The 22011-nt window shown below is 35.2% G+C and overlaps 1 protein-coding gene across 2 annotated transcripts in view; it reads left to right on the forward strand.

Annotated features, from left to right (window-relative positions):
* The window catches only part of USP9X (ubiquitin specific peptidase 9 X-linked), a 119991-nt gene that overhangs the window by 92184 nt on the left and 5796 nt on the right, over positions 1-22011 (forward strand). For both annotated transcript variants that reach the window (XM_074359535.1, XM_074359536.1), the window contains exons 31-43: positions 1495-1715; positions 4122-4312; positions 7636-7809; positions 10090-10231; positions 11423-12176; positions 12701-12824; positions 13566-13791; positions 14331-14460; positions 17107-17292; positions 17753-17973; positions 18207-18295; positions 21314-21470; positions 21642-21854. In XM_074359535.1, coding sequence (XP_074215636.1) covers positions 1495-1715; positions 4122-4312; positions 7636-7809; positions 10090-10231; positions 11423-12176; positions 12701-12824; positions 13566-13791; positions 14331-14460; positions 17107-17292; positions 17753-17973; positions 18207-18295; positions 21314-21470; positions 21642-21854 — 2828 coding nt within the window. The remainder of the gene's footprint in view (positions 1-1494; positions 1716-4121; positions 4313-7635; positions 7810-10089; positions 10232-11422; positions 12177-12700; positions 12825-13565; positions 13792-14330; positions 14461-17106; positions 17293-17752; positions 17974-18206; positions 18296-21313; positions 21471-21641; positions 21855-22011) is intronic.

A 22011-nucleotide genomic window follows, 5' to 3' on the forward strand; every position in this document is an offset into this window, starting at 1 on the left:
TATATTTGATTATAGTAAATCTTTAAGAATGTCGTTATTTTTTGATATGTTGTGTTTCAGAATATAAGGACTTTTAAAGTGATTTTATGAGATTCTGATTAAACTGAATGCTTGAAAGGTGAAACAGTTAGATATTCTACCAAATCTATATACTGTAAAGTGGGATATTGTGTTCATTTTTAAAAAACAAATCCACACTTTGATCTAGTTAGTTTTGAATAAGTTTAAATTCTCAAGGTATACAGCATCACACAGATTCTTTGTCCAATGGCCTTAGCAGGAAGGGTTGCTTTGGAATTCGGCGTGAACCAACGCACTGTTTCCATGGGCAAGAGTTACCTTTCCCAAGATGCTTCTGGTATTCAGTTTGCCGCCAAGAGTCACTGTTGTTGTTTGCTCTGTACACATGAGCACATTTTTTATCCAAATAGAATTCAGTTTCATCTTGGGCATAAACACCTTCAATTTTAAGAACTGTGTGCTGCCTCTGGTTTCAGAGGACCCTGCTTATAGCCAGCAAAAATAGAGCCTTGGACCACAGCCTTCCAGGCCTATTTGCTATTTTAAACCTCCTATTCCCAGCACGCCTCCACAAGCTCCACGATGGGAGAAAGAGAAAGGCTGCTTGTTTTTAAGTAGTACATTTGCATGGTAAAAATTTCAAATGCCAAAAGAGGATATATTCTAAAAAATATGTTTCCTGCCCATTCTAGTCCCCTGGTCCCCTTTGATAGCATAACCATTATCTTCAGTCCATGTCTGTCCTCCCAGCATCTCTGTATGCAAAATCCACATAAAAAATCTTTTTTTCTTTAGTTATTTTAACCACGATTGGCATGTAGGACACACAGTGTTCTTCACTTTGTTTTTCCCTTAATATATCTGCAATTGTTTCCTATTAACATATGAATATATACCTAATTCCCATTTATTAGCTGTATACCTTTCAGCTCAATATAGTATAGTTTATTTACAGTCTTACAGTGATGATATTTATGTTGTTTCCAGGTTTATACTAGATAGAGGGAGATGTGCAGTGATTTACAGTTCTCAAAGCACTCAAATCCACTATTTCGTTTGCTCCTCAAAATAGCATGATTATAGGCAGAGCAAGTGTTACTCTTATTACTATATTTATTAGAAAGGAAACAGGCTTACCTGAAGATGAAAGAGTTGGTAAGCATCAGAACCTGGATGTAAACTCAGGTGATACCTTAGGATTATTTAAAACTGACTAAGCTATAATATGTTGATGTATTTATACAGCATTTCATTCCAGAATGAGTTTGAAGGCCTTTAAAAAAAATACAAAAAAATATACAAAAGTAGAAAAAGTTAAAGTTCATAATGGCTAAACTATTATACAGTTAAAAGTAAAGTTAACATGTAGGAATTAGCATTGTACTATCTTGTGAGAATCCTTATGAACTTAATAGATCCTAAGTGGACAGAATGGTTATATTCATGTTACAAGAATCTTTTATCTTCTTTCAGCTTGTGAAGCACTTACTGAGTGGGAGTATCTGCCACCTGTTGGACCCCGCCCTCCAAAAGGATTTGTGGGACTGAAAAATGCTGGTGCTACTTGTTACATGAATTCTGTGATTCAGCAACTCTACATGATACCCTCTATTAGGAATGGCATTCTTGCAATCGAAGGCACAGGTGGTGATGTAGATGATGATATGTCTGGGGATGAGAAGCAGGACAATGAGGTAAATTTTATTTAGCATTTTTGTTTTCTCTGTTTGAAGTTCTAATTCCAGATAACTATTGTTCTCTCTTCAAGAGTATTATACTTTCATTGGACCTATTGACATATATTTGAAAATAAAGCTGAATCTCCCAGCGGAGACTGCTACCTCAACATAGCGCTCACTGTCTGTCTACCAGACTTTCACCTACAGTTAATATTTATAACAGTTTATATGTTTTAAAGCAGTAGTTAATGTATTCACTTTTAGGAGGGGAAGTGTTTGGTATAATTTAGAGTTTGTTAAATGATAAGAATCTTCATTTTTAATAATAGTTTAAATTATATTTTCACTTTTCTATTTGATATTTTAATTATGTATTTCCATTAATTTGTGCCAAGTTATAAACTATGCCAGTTTCATTATCAGTGCTTACTATTAGATTACCTTTATATTTCCCCCAGATCATAACTCTTTTTGCTTAGGAACAAGCTTCTCTCTACTTGACAAAATTTAGGCTGCCTACCGCATATCCAATGCAGAATAAAGGTGTGGGAAAGTTAGATTGTAGTGGTAGATCAGAGTTGACATAACTATGGCATGGTCCTTTAAAGAAGAGAATATGGCAAGACTTAAGTTGTGATCATGTTTGTATCCACCCGGTATTTCTTTGCTTTTATTTTACCTTTTCCCGTTCATGGTGTTGGAGAGAGCTGAAGAAAGAAGCCAGAGCATGCTCTAATTGTAGTAAACATCATAAATGGTTGTTTTCTCATTCCCTCTCTTTAGTCACCAAACTATCAGCTCTGAGGTAGTTTATCACTTACAGGACTTCTGAAACAACACTAGCCTCAACTCTCCCCAGGTCTACTGAACTGCATCAGTAAGGGATTGGGATCTGAGCATTTTTGCTTTTTTAAAAAGTTTCGTAGGTGATGCTTATACCCACAGCTGGTTAAGAACCATTGCACTGGGTAAAAATTCTGATTCTGCAGTCTGTGTCATCTATGGGATGTTGAGTTAAGCTCAACATCAGTTAGGGGTAGCTAACTGAAAACATGATATAGTTCAAATAATTTGTCTCACCTTTGCTCTCATGGTACCCTCTGCTTTGTGTTGTTCCGGCAACCCACTGCACTGTAGGGTGTATTTGATTTGGTTTTTTGCCTGTGTGTTTTTTTTCCCTTCCCCAGACTAAGTTTCTCATGGGCAGCGCTGGACATTGTCTATTTCTATATCAAAGATCTCAAACATAGTTATGCAGCCACCATTTTCTTTCCATCTCTGAGTTTGACTATTCTAGTTACCTCATATAAGTGGAATCATACCGTATTTGTCTTTTTGTGATTGGCTTATTTCACTTAACATAATGTCTTTGAGGTTTATCGATTTCATAGTACATAACAGAATTTCCTTCCTTTTAAAGACGGAATAATATTCCTTTGAATGTATACCACATTAGTTTATCCATTTATTCATCAGTTAAACATTTGGGTTGCTTACACTTTTTGGCTACTGTGAATAATACTGCTGTGAACATGGATGTACAAATACCTCTTCGAGACCTTTCTTTCAGTTCTTTTGGGTGTTATACCCAGAAGTGGAATTGCTGGATTTGGTAGTTCTATGTTTCGTTTTTTGAGGAACTGTTTTCTCTAGTGGCTGCACCATTTTACATCACCAACAGTGTGCAAGGGTTGCAGTTTCTTTGCACAAGTCTTTTCTTTCATGAGGTCCAGTATGTCTCTTCTTTCACTGCCTGTGTCTTTGGTGTTATATCCAAATCCAATCCAGTGTTGTGAAGCTTTTGCTCTATATTTCAGTAGTTTCATAGTTTTGGCTTTTACATTCAGATCTTTGATCTGTATTGAGTAGATTTTTGTATATGGTGTTAGGGGAAAGTCCGACATCATTCCTTTGCATGTGGATGCACATCTAGTTTTTCCAGCACCATTTGTTGAAGAGTACTGCTATTCTTAATATGTATATTTTATTGAATGTATAGAGTTCTGGGCACTTTATATGCATTATGTCGTATAATCCTCATAACAGCTACATGAAGAATGTGTTTTTCCCACTTACACATGAGGAAGCTGAAGTTTACAAAGGTTAAGTAACTTACTTGCTCAAAGTTACTTAGCTTATAAGCGGCAGAACCTGCATTTGTGTCCAGTTCAGTCTTAAGTTAATCACTACACTCTATTCTGGTATATTACGTACTTCTCTGATACATAGAGTTATTCCTTTATGACAAGTCTTATGTGAAATGGTGGACATAAACACTGATACTGTAAATTAAAAGTTAAGTGCTTTGGAAATAAGAAAAAGAAGTACAGATCATTTGTTCACAAACTGGCATTTGTCTCAACATATTTTACTATACTTTAAAGTTAGATGAGCTCATTAATGATATCTTTTGGTTTCTAGAGCAATGTTGATCCCAGAGATGATGTATTTGGATACCCTCAACAGTTTGAAGACAAACCAGCATTAAGTAAAACAGAAGATAGGAAAGAGTACAATATTGGTGTCCTCAGACACCTTCAGGTCATCTTTGGTCATTTAGCTGCTTCTCGACTACAGTACTATGTGCCCAGAGGATTTTGGAAACAGTTCAGGTAAACTATGGATGGATAGTTATAGGGATACTGCTTAAACCTTTATGAGCATCTCAATACACCAATGTTAAATTTCTAAAACCTATGTTGGAAGACACCTTTATGTTTAACTTCATAGTTAGGTTTGTCTTGTCTCCAAAGGAGGTAGAGTATCAGTAAGAAGCAACATTCTTTAGTCTCTTAAGATGTTAAGTCTGTTAAGATGTTTTATTTTGAACACTTACTAATATATACATAGTAGGGAGGAAGAGTATTAGCCCTTATGTATTCATCACTATTTTAACAGTAGTCAATACATGACCAGTCTTAATCTACATTCCTATCTACTTCTTTCCCAATTGTTCTGAAGCAAATCTCAAATACATAGTTTCATCCATAAACATTTCACTATGTATCGCTAAAATTTTTTAACTTAAACATGATACTATTACATCTTTTTAAAATTCCTTAATATCCTTGTCAGTGTTAAAATTTACCCAGTTACCTCATGATTGTTTTTTACTGTGTATTTTTTGAAATCATGATCCAAATGAAGTCCATATATTGCAGATATTGATACAACTCTTTAGTCTCTTCTAATCTTTTTCCACTCTTGTAATTATTTGGGAGGGGGGCTGGGAAAACGTGGTTAACCCTGTAAATTTTTCCATCTAGAGTTTATTGATGGGATCCTTATGGTATTTTCTGTTTTCCTCAGTCCCCTGTATTTCCTTTGAATAAGTAGTGAGTTCTAGAGGCTTGATCAGATTTGGGTGTTAGTTTTCTGGAAATGGATAGGCAAGGCTACTTCATAGGTGGTAACGATTACCTCAGTGAGAAGTACATAATATGTCTCTCTCCTTATGGTAACAACCACTGATCGTCATTGCCTAAATGCAGCATTTCATTGGTGTTACAAAATGGCAACATTCTAATTTTATCATCCTTTAATTTATTAGCTAGAATAGATCTATAATGGAAAACTCCCCTATGCCAACTGTCTATTGTAATATATAATTTAATAGGAAAGGTGGGCTAAATACCTTGGGGCTTTTTTTTTTTTTTTTTTTTAAATTAAAAAATCTTCAGTTATATGTTGATCTTGTTTTTCTGGCTTCATTTATTTCACCTTTTTAAAAAACCATTGCCTATTATGTCATGCACTGTGCTATAATACCATAGTACAACCACGTATCTACTGTGTATGAAAAGGCTGTAATCCTTCATAGCAGTGGGTTTTTTAAATAATACTTCTTAGAATCCCTTCAAGGTATCTCCCAGACAGCTGAGAGAGAGCAGGGGAAGCAAAGGGTCGGGTCACCTGACACTGCCATTCTGGTCCACCTTCCCTGCTTCAATTAGAGCAGCTCCCCTTTTCCCTGCAAGGATACTGCTTAGATTTCTTTTGAAACCACTGCTTTGTAGTACAATGACCTCCCTATGACTCACCATATAAATTCCTCCGATTCCTCTAACTAGGCCCCCTACTTAATCCATACTTACTGGCTTGCACGCAGCACCCAGCTCTGCTTTTGCTCTTTTCAATCCCATCACCTGGCACACCCCTTCTCTTCCTCTGTGACTATTCCAGTTCTCTTTCCTTCTCCAGCTTGTCCTGTCTCTGCCATAAGGCTTTTAGTATTTCTGTTCTTCCTCTTCCAAATTACTCTCAAGCTTTTTGAGCTTTTCTCTGAAAATTTGTCATTCAATTACATACAGTTTTCTCTTTTCTTATATTGCATTTTTGACTTCTCAATTACTCTCTATGCTAGTGGAGCTCGCATAATCATCTAGACCAACACTTTTGGATTATCCACACTTTAGACATGTAATATACTCTTGATACATGTGGGTTTAATATACTCTTGATACATGTGGGTTAGTTAACCACATTTCCTAGCTGCAGTTTTTTATGTTGAAAAATTTCAAACCAACAGAAAAGTTGAAGTAGTATAATTATCACTTTTGTTATATACTCTTTACCTAGGTTTACCAGTTGTTAACATTTTGCCATATTTGCTTGTTATACTTGGTTTTTGTTTTTTGTTTTTTCTAATCAAATTGATAGTAAATTGCAAATAAGACACTATACATGCTTGAACATGTATCCTCTAAGAATTAAGTTTTCCTTAATACAATTATCACATCTGTGAAATTTTAATATTGATTTAATAGTGTCTAATATTCTAATAATCATCAATGTGTATTCCAATTTCCCCAAAATATTCTTTATAACTTTTTCCCCAATTCCAGACTGGTATCCTAGAAGGAATCACAAGAATTTGGTTGTTACCGCTTTAGTCATCTCTAAAATAATCTCCCTAACTTTTCATGTCCTTAATGGTAATGGCATTTTTGAAGAATCTAGGCCAGTTGTCTTACAGCGTGTGTCTGACTTCCTTGATCTGTATGATTATCTCCCCATGATTAGATTCAGGTTAAACTTTCTGGCAAGGAAACTGTAGGTGATGTTACTATATGCTTCTCATTGCATTGCGTTGCGAGGCATATAGTATCAGTTTACCTGATTATTGGTGGTATTAGTTTTGATCCTTTGGTGTCTTAACAGATCTCTCCATTATAAAGGTACCTTTTAACAAATGATAATATATTTGATTTTAAACTTACTATATGCAAATTTAACAGCTGAAATATAAGTGAGATGAGATTATTTGTTGCGTAGTAAAAGTTACAAAAGGATTTATTAAAAGACCGTTTGTTCCTCTAGCATACTTAAAATACATTTGTTATATCTCACTTAAAATGAATTTACTTATATTCTCTATATGACTCTATAAATAAAAAACTGGATGTCATTGATAGTTTCTAGCAGTGCCTGGGTTTTATTAGTATCATTTCGCATATTGTGGTACACACAATTGATAGTTTGTTTTCTTGGGATTGATTTGCCTAATTTAAGTGTTTGTAACCTGAAATTTAGGCAAAATGAAAGAAATAGTAGTAATTAACATCTACATAAAAGTGAGATCAACCACCTCATTTTAATTGCATCTTCAGTTGGATTCAAAATGCATGTCTATACCATATTACCTACAGCAACCATCCTTCTTGGAGCCAAACTGTCCATCAGCCACACCAGTCGTTTGATGGTATTTCTTCCTTACTGAACTACCACTTTGACTATGAGTCTCACTTTCTCTCCCTCAGCACCTGAAACATAAAGAGTGGTTGGTTTTTTTCTACTTCCTCACGTAGCTGAAGAATAAAATTGCATTTTACATACTGTCATTTGCTGTTGTATTGCTTTTTTCCTGAAAATATATATTGTATATGTTGTTCTCAGAGTGTTGCACATTACATATTTTACTCCATTCATTTCTTAGGCTTTGGGGTGAGCCTGTTAACCTGCGTGAACAACATGATGCTTTAGAATTTTTTAATTCATTGGTGGATAGTTTAGATGAAGCTTTGAAAGCCTTGGGACATCCAGCTATGCTAAGTAAAGTCTTAGGAGGTTCCTTTGCTGATCAGAAGATTTGCCAAGGCTGCCCACATAGGTAGGTGCTAACGTACTGTTTATTTTTACTAGTAGTTTTGTACAAAAGTGGAGTATGAGTATTCTACCGAAATTATTAAATACCTGAGACTGGATGAGTTACATACTGTGCATACCTTACTACTGTGGGGTTTTGTTTGTTTTTGTCAGATTACATTAGATTCCTTTAACTCTGCCTAAGCTCTTACTATTTCATACTCCTGCATGCTTTTATGTGTGATCATGCCTAGGAAAATAAAATGGCATTTTGCATATAGCTATAGCGGTTAATTATAAATTTGCCCTCTATCTTAGAATTAATGTATTTAACATTATAGATATTTTAAGTTTAGACGATAACAGACATGGAGCACTGTTTCCTATACAAATGAAATACTGACTTTTTGAAAATAGCATTGATTGTCACTGTCTTTAAGGTATGTTTTCCACACAGAACATTTACAGCAAGAGTTGGCTAAACAAATAGGTTTTTGCTTAAAAGGGAAGTTGTTTGATTAAGGGCTGTTACTGAGAATACTTAAATAACTATTAGAGTTCGTTACTGATAAATACTTGTTTATGTCTATTATACGGAAGTTTTACTTTGGAACGTCTCTTGTATGTTGTCAATGTTAGTTTGAAATCTCTTCTCACCAAAATATCATAAGATAGTATTTTCTACAAGTCCAAAACAGCATTATATATAGTCATAGGTTATGTGTGTATATGGTTGGTGGAGGTGCTTCATTTTTTAACATAGGGAAGTGATAGTGGGAAAAGCAATACTATATAAATGTTAAACCATTCAGTCCGAATGAGGCCATAAAATTATTCACATAGCCGGGACAACTTTTGATCCTTTTGAAAGACCTTTTGCATTAGGTGAACAATAAAATTGTCACTTTAACCTCTTGTTTTCAATTACTGGTAAAAAAAAAATTAGTATCATCTATTGTCAGTCTTTCTAGGTTTGTTCTAGACAGTTTTCAAAATTATTTGGAAATTACTGGTTTTCTTTGCCAAGTGAAAATGTCCAGAGAACATGATCTTAAAGATCCCTAAAGTTCAAATACCTACTGCACAATTAAACTACTGCTGTTATATGCCAGAAGGTTACATAAAGAGCCCTAAGACAGTCTGTTTTAGGGTATTTGTCCAGAACACGGGTTAACAAACTATGGACCATAGGTCAAATCCAGCCCTGCATCTGCTTTTATGAAGTTATATTGGCGCATTCCCACTCTCTTACCTACTGTCTGACTGCTTTAGTTATAACAGCAGAGTTCAACAGGAACCTCATGGCCCAAAAAGGCCATGTAATATTTACTACCTAGCCTTTTATAGAAAAACTTTGCCAACTTCGCATCTTAGAATGTCCTAGTTTTTAACTGGAATCATAAAATCTAACTTTTCTCTTCTATGGGTTCCCCAGTTATAGTAGCAACTTGCTTAATACTTCATATTCGATTCACGTCACTTATAAATGCCTTTATGTACATACCTTTTTTCCTTAAATTGAAAAGCCCTAAACATGAAGGACTGTCCTAAACATTGACTATCACATAGTGCTTTAAACAGGGTAGGTACTCAAGATATTTGTTGAATGAATGAATTTAGTGATTGAGAATGAATCCCCCACATCCCATGTTCTAAATTTATGAATATGTCTCATCAGAAATCTGAAAATTCCTTCAGTAGAAAATTGCCACGAGTTGGGATTCTGGCCCCTATTCAGATTGCTTATCCCCTATTCATTTGTGTGTTCAAACTTGTACTTTAGTAAGGTTTCCATTACAGAAGAGGAGAAACATTTAAAAATTCAGCTCATTAATAATTTAAAATACCCTTTTCAGAACTTGATGAATTCATGCTTTGGCCTTGGCATGAATTACTATCTAAACAGATGACGGTAGAATCGGTATGGTACACCATGAAGCAGTTGCACTGTGAAACCAGACAGGCCTGGCTTCATAACACCATTTTCCTAGTAATCTTGACCAAATTAACATTCTGAACCCCACTTCTCTCATCTCTGACGTGGAGATGGTGGCATTTCTCTAGCAGGTTTGTTGTGAAGGTAAAGAACCTGTTTTATGTAGTGTGTAAACAATCTATGTCATGCCCAGGAGAGGGTAAGTCACCCATAAATAACTCATTTATCGGTAACATTCTATGACTTACAAGTTGTGGATTATATTACAAATACTACAAAAGTAGTTTTCATTGAGTCCATAACTAAATATGATGTTTAGAAAACTAAGGAATAAATTCTCTTTAATCATTTCTTAAATAATATCTTCAGATACGAGTGTGAAGAATCTTTTACGACTTTGAATGTAGACATTAGAAATCACCAAAATCTTCTCGATTCTTTGGAACAGTATGTCAAAGGAGATTTATTAGAAGGTGCAAATGCTTATCATTGTGAAAAATGCAATAAAAAGGTATGAATTGCCCTATTTTGTTTAAAATAATTATGATTACATGTAATGGGTTTGGGAAAAGCTGATTGTTTTTCTTTGTTCTCAAAATTCACCCTCTTTATTACCTACCCTGCTTTGTGTTACAGTGGTAGCAAAGAGGTAGTTAAGATAACTGACTTAAAGGTTTGTCAGGGAAAGATGATTAAGAGAAAGTGCCAGAAGGGCTGGGGAAAACAGGTGAAGATAAGAGTGAGTCACTTTAGAAGTCATAATAGCTTAATACCACATTCTCTTATCTGAGTTACACAGACAGTTTTCATCCATACCCAACTAAACTGCTATTGAAATCCTCAAAGCTACAGAGCTGATGGAGGAATGCGTTTCTCCTCTCATGTCCAGAGTTACTAGTCAAGACCAGGAAGTCTGAAACCATTCATTTATTTAGCCACAAAAGATCTCTTCTACCACCTGTGTTTTTAAACTACTTGAATCAGATTTTTAGACTAACCTGGTTAGTTTTTTGTCTGCGGGCACTTAACTCTGGAAGAGACAATTTACATATACATGTGATAAATAATGTGTGTTTTTTCTGGGCTCCCAAGCCCTCTGACCTCTGAGTCACCTGTGTTTTGACCTTACATACCACTTAGAGAGGTATTAAAGTCTAGAGGTTGAGATCATGAGCTGTAAAGCCATACTGCCTGCCACTCACAGCTCCAAGACTTGAGGCAAGTTACCTAATCTCTCTGCTACTCCTAATTCCATCCTTAAGATTCAGTAGTAAACATGTTACTACTTGGGCAGCACTTAGCATATAACTTCCGTACCTAATTGCCCAGTAAATATTAGTTGCTGTTACCTTTCTATAGTTTGCTCACAGCAAACCACACCTTCATTAAAATAACAGTAAATATCAAACAAGTAGTAATGGTTAGCTAATAGTGACAGTACAGAAACCAGGCAGTGAATGTCTGTGTCACTGATGGTTGCAATTTATAGCAAATGGCATCAGCTATTTCCATATTAGATTTAGTTCACATTTTTAAAAATATCAACTGACAGAATTGCTCTGATTATGTTCATTATCATACATTTGTTTACACTTAAAATTTCAGATTAATCTTGAGAATTGAATAATAGAGTTTTAAAGTTTTGGGAGGTTTTGCAATAGATTGTAAGAGAACATCTAGTAATTTGCTCTGTTTATTTTAGGTTGATACCGTAAAGCGCTTGCTTATTAAAAAATTACCTCCTGTGCTTGCTATCCAACTAAAACGATTTGACTACGACTGGGAAAGAGAATGTGCAATCAAGTTTAATGATTACTTTGAATTTCCTCGAGAGCTTGACATGGAACCTTACACAGTTGCAGGTGTTGCAAAGCTGGAAGGAGATAACGTAAACCCAGAGAGTCAGTTGATACAACAGAATGAGCAGTCTGACAGTGAGACAGCAGGAAGCACGAAATACAGACTCGTAGGGGTGCTTGTACACAGTGGACAAGCAAGCGGGGGACATTATTATTCTTACATCATTCAAAGGAATGGAGGCGATGGTGAGAGAAATCGCTGGTATAAATTTGATGATGGAGATGTAACAGAGTGTAAAATGGATGACGATGAAGAAATGAAAAACCAGTGTTTTGGTGGAGAGTATATGGGAGAAGTATTCGATCACATGATGAAGCGTATGTCATACAGGCGCCAGAAAAGGTGGTGGAATGCTTATATACTTTTTTATGAACGATTGGACACAATAGACCAAGGTGATGAGTTGATAAGATATATATCAGAGCTTGCTATCACCACAAGACCCCACCAGATTATTATGCCATCTGCCATTGAGAGAAGTGTGCGGAAACAGAATGTACAATTCATGCATAACCGAATGCAGTACAGTATGGAATATTTTCAGTTTATGAAAAAACTGCTTACGTGTAATGGTGTCTACTTAAATCCTCCTCCAGGTAAGTGTCAGGAATTTAGCTTCTTAGTAATAAAGTGTACTTCTTAATAATACTTGCAGGATTTCTTAACAGGCATCAACATGTTTGTTTCTTTCTCCTTTTTGGTTGTTTTAAAGTCATATTTCAGATGACTTACCTTTGAGCGGTATATAGTGTCTTGCTGTTTAGAAACAGAGGAGCTTTTGTTTGATACAACAGTTCGTTTTTTACTCAAGCGTTGGTTTGAGGTGTGCTTTAGTGAATAAGAATTATTTCATAAGTAACCTAAGAGAGATTTTAATAAAGTTAAAACTTGTGAAAATTAGTGGAAATGCAGACTTGTTTGAAAATGAAAGTGAGGCTTGAACTTAGAAATTTGTTTGACTTTTGGGTTTTTTTTAAATATATGCATTTTATTAGGGGGAGGGTAGTTCTCAGTGGTGGAGTGTATGCTTAGCATGCACAAGGTCCTGGGTTCAATCCCCAGTACCTCCATTTAAAAAAATAAAAATAAATAAATGTTAATATCTGCATTTTATTTATAGGGCAAGATCACCTGTTGCCTGAAGCAGAAGAAATCACTATGATTAGTATTCAGCTTGCTGCTAGGTTTCTCTTTACCACAGGATTTCACACCAAGAAAATAGTCCGTGGCTCTGCCAGTGATTGGTAAATTGCTTTGGATTTTCATTACAATTATACTAGCATTTAGTTTGGTTCTTGAATATGCTGCTTTATTTTTTTTTTCAAGCCATGATAGTCTTGTTTCATATTTGTAATGCAGAATAAAAAACTCTTGGTAGCAATAGTGTGAGAAATTATATTTAAATAATTACTAAGACTTTAAACATGGCCCATGCTTCTGTTATTCTGGCTTCTGTTTCTCTTATATCATATCTTTGATGTCTCTGTACAAAAGGGATTCTTTAAAAGTCTGAGCTTATTTAATCAAGAAATTATTACATTTTAGCTTCCCTAGATTATATTCTACCATAGATTAAAAAGGTGTAAAATTAAAATGAGTTTTCTAAGTTTCTAATTGTGAAAATATAGAGGCCATTTAATACCTTATTTTAACAATTTTTACTTACTCATCTAGTAATAAGATGTTAAGGGAAAGGGGGATGATTTATTATTCTGTCATTGATAACCAGGAAGAGTTTGGTAATGGGTTTATAGAGGACTATATTAAGTTTTCATCTATTTTGTGACTCTGTAAGAATAGACCACATCATAGTATTCATCAGCCATTTTAATATTAGTACTGGAAGCTACCATTGCTGGTTCTCTCCCTCCAGTAGTAAAAGTTCTTTAGTTTTTATTTGGTTCATAGTGACCTAACCCTGTACTATATAAGAAGCATGTTACTAAATTGATGTTCATAGATTTTTTTTTTTTGTTTCGTCTTAGGTATGATGCATTATGTATTCTCCTTCGTCACAGCAAGAATGTACGTTTTTGGTTTGCTCATAATGTCCTTTTTAATGTTTCAAATCGCTTCTCTGAATACCTTCTGGAGTGTCCTAGTGCAGAAGTGAGGGGTGCATTTGCAAAACTTATAGTTTTTATTGCACATTTTTCTTTGCAAGATGGACCATGTCCTTCACCTTTCGCATCTCCGGGACCTTCTAGTCAGGTAATTGCCCAGTTTTTTTTCTAATGATTAAATGCTTACAAATAAATTCTATATCTTGGAAGCTGAAGTCACAAATATATGTGCCTCTGTTTTATATGTTTACCTAACAAATGTGTGTGTGCTCAAGCACACACACCATAGTCCAATACCTCTGAGTTCCATTAAAAGTACTTCACAGCAATGAGTAGTGATGATTGGCTCTTTAAAACATAATGGAATTGTCTGTTAATTCAGCTACATGCAGTAGCTTAATTATGCGCTTACTGTTATATAGATTATATATAAAGTTAAATAGACTTCAGGTTTGTTTTTTTTTTTTAAACTTAGAACAGTATGAAGCCTCTATAATGAAATGTACGGCAGATCTTCGTCCCCTTCCCTAACAGGCAACCCCTTTCATTGTGGCTTGTGTGATCATTCCTTCCAGAAATTTCTGCCTATATTTAACATATATGTGCATGCCCCATTTTTATGCAAATAGAATTATGTTGTACCTGTACCTTGTTGCTGAAAAACAACCAATGTTTTATCCTTCACAGGCTTATGACAACTTAAGCTTGAGTGATCATTTACTAAGAGCAGTACTAAATCTCTTGAGAAGAGAAGTTTCAGAGCATGGGCGTCATTTACAGCAGTATTTCAACCTGTTTGTAATGTATGCCAATTTAGGTAAGAATTTAAGTTTTCATAATTGTTTTTAATGTGTTGCATTAAGTGATGAAATCATTTAAGTCAAGTGATGAAATAAAACCTGGTCTAAAATAGAAACAATATTCCATAAAACCTATTGTGAATTTTATCTGAAACTTTTTTTCCTGCATTTTTTACTTTGTACTTTATAGTTATTTATGCATGTCTTATCTCTGCGGTAGTCACAGGTCAGAATCTGTATCTTAATCATATTCTTATCTCCTAAAGTGGTGACATTAGACCTGTCTAGTTTTTGAAAATACTGATTCCTAGGCCACATCCCACACCAGCTGAATCCAAATTCTCAAAGCTATCACAAGGAATCCACATTTTCAAAAGGTCCTCAGATTATTGCAATACACAGCAGCTTTGGGTAAAGGACTTAATCTGTATGTAACTTTTGTCAAAGTAAACTAAACTAAAATTGGGAAAATACTCATTTAAATTACCCTATTATTTATGTTAAGTTCTATACCCAAACATCCTTGTCATTCCAGGTTTTTTTGTGTGTAAATCTACTAATCACTAATTGATCCGTGGCCCTTTTAACATAAGCAACTTCTGCTTTGTTTTGCATCTCTTCCCTTACCTTTCCATAAGGGAGAGGCTTGTATATTTGTAGTTGAGAAGGAAGAGAATTTTTTTTATACAAACAAGCATAAATGGAATCCGTATTTCACACTTGTAAATGCCTGAAATTTGGTATTTCTAAAAATCCTAATCTGTTCAACTCCCTTTTTAGGTATTCCCTGTTCACAAAGCATGCATCATTGGTCCATAATGTCATCTAATTAAAATTTCCCTGCTAAAGCAAATACGGGTCTGTAAACTTTAAAATGAAATCCTTAGGACCACATATTCTTTGAGGTTCAGAATTGTTTGGATTTAAGAAAGGTAAAGTAGTGCATATACAATACGTTATGTAACGTCCCTGTAACAGGGTCCAAAATAGCACCTTAAAATCATACACGTTAATGTTTCTAAAGTAAAACATGAATATTCACACTGAGGGGATGAATGAAGACTGTAAATAGTTCAGGCCAGATTTTCACACCAACTTTATGAAAGAACTTTATTTGCACTTATGATAAGAGCTGTTTGACTCTCAGGATTTCAGATAAGGGATTGTGGACCTGTGTTTATTATACTTCTTGGAACATGATAATAAATAAGACATCTACTTTCTAATGGGGTATCAAAGCAAATTAATTATTTTACTTGCTGTAAAATATATTCATGGCTAAAATGGGGAAAATAGGAAGTGCAATGGAAGTACATCGTAGGGGTACCTGACCAGATTTGCAGAGTGTAGGGGACTTACTGGGAAAGTTGATGTGGGAATTGGTTGAGTTTTCCATCCAGAGTGAACAGCAGGTGCAAAGACTTGGAATAAACTCAGCATGGCTCATTGGAGGAAATGAAAGTTAGTCTGACTAGAATTGATGCAATATGGCGATGGTGGGAGTGGTAAGCAGGATTTTCTAATCATGCTATTCTGGCAAGTCTTGTGAGAGATTCTAGACTTTGTCCTGAGGGCACTGATGAGCCATTGTAGAGTTTTGAATAGACATGGCTTCTAGAAAGATCACCCTGGCTACAGTATGGAATGGATCACAGGAGAGTAAGACTAGAGATTGTTAAAATAACCTATAGGCAGAAAATTGTTGTGGCCTGTACTGGGGAACTGACAGTGAGGGTGTTACGAGTAGACAGATTGTGGTCCTTTTTATTAGAGATAGGGTCAGTAGGATTTGGTGATTGGATATTCAAAAGAGGTGTTAAGAATTCCAAATTGACAAAGAGCAGGTAGTGGTGCCATGTACTGAGAGGAGGGGGGAACTTAGGAGGAAGAACATGGACAGGGAATTTGAGTCTTTGTGACACCCAAATTGAGATGTGCAGTAGAACGGTGATCTGTTTGGAAATATTTGGGAATCAGCTAAATGAAGGTAGCTGGCACTTGAAGCCACTAGAGTGAGTTTTGATCATCCAGGGAAGGCCATACAGTGCAAGAAGACATTGGAAATTTGAGGAGCATCAATTTTTTGAGAGACGGGAAGGAGGACTTACAAAGAAGAGTAAGGAGAAGAGGCAAAAAGAAAATGAGAGGAATCCAAGGAGAAGGAAGTGGTTATGGCATGAAAACTGTTCCTTAGCTTTAAACCAGAAAAGGGGGCAGAAACCAAATAGGCATGGGTTGAGGAGTGGGAAAATGAGAAAGTAGAGAGAACAAATTGACAAGAAGCTTGGCTGAGGAAGAAAGAAAGGCAGTTTATAAAAGAATTCTCACTTAGTTTTCATTGTTCACCTAATGATGGGGATTACAGTCTAGGCTAGGCCCCTCGACTTCCCAGGCTGTAGAATGTGTTTATCTTGCTTGTGCCCAGTATGACTGGAATGTCATGGGTCTCCATTTAACCATTTTGATACTTAAATCCAATTATACTAACTCAGTAGATTTTCGGTTCTGGTTAAATAATACTCTGAATGCTAAGTAAAAGTGATCTTCTGATTATAAAAGTTACAGGAAAAGATTTTAGATAACTATTATGAAGCTCTTCCATCCTAATTCTTCCCTCATAGAATTCTTTTTCTCTCTTCCTACTTCTCCATTCTTTATCATAGGTGTGGCAGAGAAGACACAGCTTCTGAAGTTGAGTGTACCTGCTACCTTTATGCTTGTGTCTTTAGATGAAGGTCCAGGCCCTCCAATCAAATATCAGTATGCTGAATTAGGCAAATTATACTCAGTAGTATCACAGCTAATCCGCTGTTGCAATGTCTCATCAAGAATGCAGTCTTCAATCAATGGTAAAGTCAGATGCTCCATTCTTTACATTGGTTTTAAAATACTGTTGGGCATAGATAGTACCTGACTAAAAGTAATTCTGAAGATGTTTAAATATAAAACAAGAGTCTGAAGGTCCATGCTTTGGAATATTTTATAATTTTTGAGTCCTGCACCTTTTATACATGTTTAAAGGAAATCTTTGTCTACTTGCTACTGAGGTTGGTACCTTGCTTATGAAATGATGTAAGAATTAACTTTACCATTAAAGAAAATGCCAGTGTTGGCATTTAAATTTTACATTTTATCACCTTGATATAACTGATCATTATAGTGCTTAATATTACTTTTTGTTGTACTCAGGAAACTTGATTTAAAATACTATTTTCATAAAAAATCCATAAGCTATTTTCTATGGTGAAAGCTCTGTATTATTGTGGAGAAGCCTATTAGTTTTTCATTGATGACAAATCTGTATTCTAGGTAATCCTCCTCTTCCCAATCCTTTTGGTGATCCTAATTTATCACAACCTATAATGCCAATTCAGCAGAATGTGGCAGACATTTTATTTGTGAGGACAAGTTATGTGAAGAAAATCATTGAGGACTGCAGTAACTCAGAGGAAACCGTCAAATTACTTCGTTTTTGCTGCTGGGAGAATCCTCAGTTCTCATCTACTGTCCTCAGTGAACTTCTGTGGCAGGTTAAAGGAAAATAAATATTCATATGCTTTATAATTTGATTTGTTTTTTATTTTTTATTTTTTTAAATAGAGGGGTTTTTTTTAAAACATATAATTAATTGGCTTTACAGTATTATATTAGTTTCAGGTGTGCAACATAGTGATTTTGATACTTTTATACATTACACATTACAAAATGATCACCACTGTTACGGCTTTAAATACATTATTCACCATGTCTTACCTGTTTTTAGGTTGCATACTCCTACACTTATGAACTCCGGCCCTATTTGGACCTGCTTTTGCAGATCTTACTAATTGAGGACTCTTGGCAGACTCACAGGTAGATACTCTTTTTCTCTTACTTGCCGAACTTTTAGAGTAACTGAAATTGCCAGTCAGCATATATTATTTGCCTCTTGGAAATCTAATAAATATTTTATCTTAAAAACTTAAGAATGAATAAAAGGGTCCCCTTCCCTCACAATTTTACTTCCTTTTTTTTTTTTTTTTTTTTTCCCTCTCATTGCCCAAGTTGCATACTTAAATATACTAACTTTTGTCTTTCAGTTGGTGGTGTGTTTTTTGTTTGCGGGGGCAGGGCGGGGTGTTGGTAAATGTTTTAATTTTATTAATGATGCTGTAGGGTTACTTTAGGGTTGGATTACATTAGTTTTAGAATTAATCACATGATAACATTTGGTTATCTAAAAATAGTCCTTTAGATAAGTACAATCAGTTCCCATTGTTCACGGTAGTCCCTGGGCTAAAAGCTTACACTGTGAACACTGAGCAAATACTAAGCCGTTGCTCCTGGGGAAAGTACACGGTTAGGTTCCTGCAGGCCTCTGGTTACATTTTTGTCAACCAGTCAATACATAACCTTCTTTTAATGTGTGTTTCTGTTTAAAGATACCTTATTAATATATGTTGCTGACTCGTTAACATTGAATTCATGATAAATCATGTCCAAACAAAGCTTATCTAACTTTTCTCTGCAAAGCACATCACAGCCTTCTTGGGCTTAAGAACACTAGGACAGCACTTTAGCACTACACATTTAAGGCCCTTTTTAAACAGTGAAATCAATTTTAAAAGTACAAAAATGTGGAAACAGTGTCGCTAAGATAGTGAGGAAAAAGGATACTTGTTTACAGTATGAGCTAAAACAAGGCAGGTAATCACTTTGTTCCACTGCAGATGGGAATGTGTTAGGCAACTCAGGTTTGTTTTTTTTGCCACTCCACACATGACTGCAGAAGCACTGCAAGAGTTAATAAATGAAACACAAAATTTGGTAGTTTGGAAACTATAGCTGTTTATTTTGAACAAAGGATTTAAAACTTTTCTTAAAAGTTGGTTTTAGGGGAGGGTAGAGCTCAGTGGTAGAGTTCATGCTTAGCATGCATGAAGTCCTGGGTTCAATCCCCAGTACCCCCAATAAACCTAATTACCCCCCCCCAAAAATTTGGTTTTAATAAAATCAAACTTTTCACTATTTTCTTTTAAAAATATTGTAAGCAGTTACAGCTTTAAACCAATTAGCCATATCTTAACTCTCGTTTCATTAGAGCCAGTGATAATGGCAAAGGCACATGTGCTGGATTAAACGTGGGAATTTGACTTCTGTGTAATGATATTAGTAAGGTATTGTGGTTATGAGTCACTGGCCCTGGGCTTGAAAATAACTTTCTTATAGTGGGCTTTTAGTTCCTTCAGTAAACAGTGCAGGAATGTTTATGGAGCCTCTCCCATGTGCCTGGCACTGTTAGGCACTGGGAAACAAAGGAGGCAAAAATAAATATTGACATTTTAAATTAAAAAGATTAAAAGTGGTGTTTGAAAGCAGTTAATACTAATGGGAAGAGAACATGATGTGACAGAAATAATGGCTTAGCACCTTATTATCACTAGACAAAACTAAAGGTCAAAATATACACTACAGTGTTTGAGATTAAACAGCAGGAGGCCTGTACATGGTTGGTTGGTCTGAAATGATTAAACTTTGTAAAATTGCAAAGTCATGATTTCCAAAGAAAAGAGATTTTATGAATACGTATAATACTAAAAGCAAACTTGCATTTTGATTTTGGAACATTCTGTTAAGTAAAATATATGGCATATAAAAGATTTTTTAATTTTTATTTGTGGGGATGGGTAGTTAAGTTTATTTTTAGAGGAGTACTGGGAATTGAACCCAGGACTTGTGCATGCTAAGCATGTGCTCTAACACTTGAGCTGTACCCTGCCCCCCAAAAGATTTTTTTTAATTGCTGACTATACAGGTAATTTTCTTTATTGTGGTAAAAAAAAAAAATCACTTAACATAAGATTCACTATTTTAACCATTTTAAAGTGTACAGTTTCAGTGACTTCTAGTACATTCACAGTATTCTGCAACCATTACCACTGTCTAATTCCAGAACATTTTCATCACCCTAAAGGAAAACCCCAAACCCAGTTAAGCAGTCACTCCCTATTTCCCCAACCCATAGCCCCTGGCAACCACTAATCTGCTTTCTGCTCTGTAGATTTGTCTGTTCCTGGTCAAAATGGCCAGGATTTGCCTGGACATTTTATATACATGGAATCATACCTTTTGTATCTGGCTTCTTCCACTTAGCATAATGTTTTCAAATTCATCCATGTTAGAGTACCTATCAGTACTTCATTCCTTTTTATGGCTTAATAATATTCCTTTGTCTGGCTAGATCGCATTTTGTTTATTCATTCATCTGTTGGTGGATATGTGTATTGTTTCCACCTTTTGGCTATTGTGAATAATGCTGTTGTGAACACTTCGTGTACAAATTGTTTTTTTTTTAACACCTGTTTTCAATTCTCTTGGATATCTACCTCGGAGTAGAATTGCAGACAGGTAAATTTAAAAACAATTTTTTTTTTAGTTGTAAAATATTCATAACAAAATTTACCATTTTTAAGTGTACAATTTGGTGAAATTAAGTATATTCACAATGTTGTGTTACCATCACCTCTATCCATCTCCAGAACTTTTTCATCATTCCAAACTGAAGCTCTGTACCCATTATTCTTGCTTTCTCTGTGCCTATTCTAAGTACCTCATATAAGTGGAATTATACAATATTTGTCATTTTGGATTGGTAATAAGTTGGTAAGAGCATAGACTGATAGGTGGTTATATAACCTTGGACAAGCAAGCCATTTAACACTGCCTATTTTTGTCATCTGTTCAAGGGTTTAATAAGAGTACTTACTGTCTAGCTTTAGATTACATGACTACATCAAAGACATTTATTGAATGGCGCATAGTAGGCACTCAATAAATGTTAGCTGCTATTTGATTTTTGAAGTTTTTATTTTATATCTGGTTCTTTTTCAGAATTCATAATGCACTTAAAGGAATCCCAGATGACCGAGATGGGCTGTTTGACACAATCCAGCGCTCTAAAAATCATTATCAAAAAAGAGCATACCAGTGTATAAAATGTATGGTAGCTCTCTTTAGCAACTGTCCTGTTGCCTACCAGATTCTGCAGGTGAGGGAGGGTTTCTCATATATGTATATATAATTTTCTAGAAATCTGAATCAGAATTAAGTATTCTGTTTTAAAAGAAGAGAATTGTGAGAATTGGGAGTTTTCGTTTTAAGTTAATTTTGAAAAGCATTCTGAAACCTTTTACATGTGTAGTTTTATTTTGTTTTGAAGGGCAACGGAGATCTTAAAAGAAAATGGACCTGGGCAGTGGAATGGCTTGGAGATGAACTCGAAAGACGACCATACACTGGCAATCCTCAATACACTTACAACAATTGGTCTCCTCCAGTGCAAAGCAATGAAACATCAAATGGTTATTTCTTGGAGAGATCACATAGTGCTAGGATGACACTTGCAAAAGCTTGTGAACTCTGTCCAGAGGAGGTAAAAAAAGCCACCAGTGTGCAGCAGATAGAAATGGAAGAAAGCAAAGTAATTCTTTACTTTATAGGCCAGTGTTTATGTATTAATGATAATGAAAAGAAAATTACATTGACGTTTTGTTTGCTTTAATGTTTACTATATGTGGTCTTAAGTTAAT

Source organism: Camelus bactrianus, chromosome X (assembly GCF_048773025.1).
Source record: "Camelus bactrianus isolate YW-2024 breed Bactrian camel chromosome X, ASM4877302v1, whole genome shotgun sequence".
Classification (NCBI taxonomy): domain Eukaryota; kingdom Metazoa; phylum Chordata; class Mammalia; order Artiodactyla; family Camelidae; genus Camelus; species Camelus bactrianus.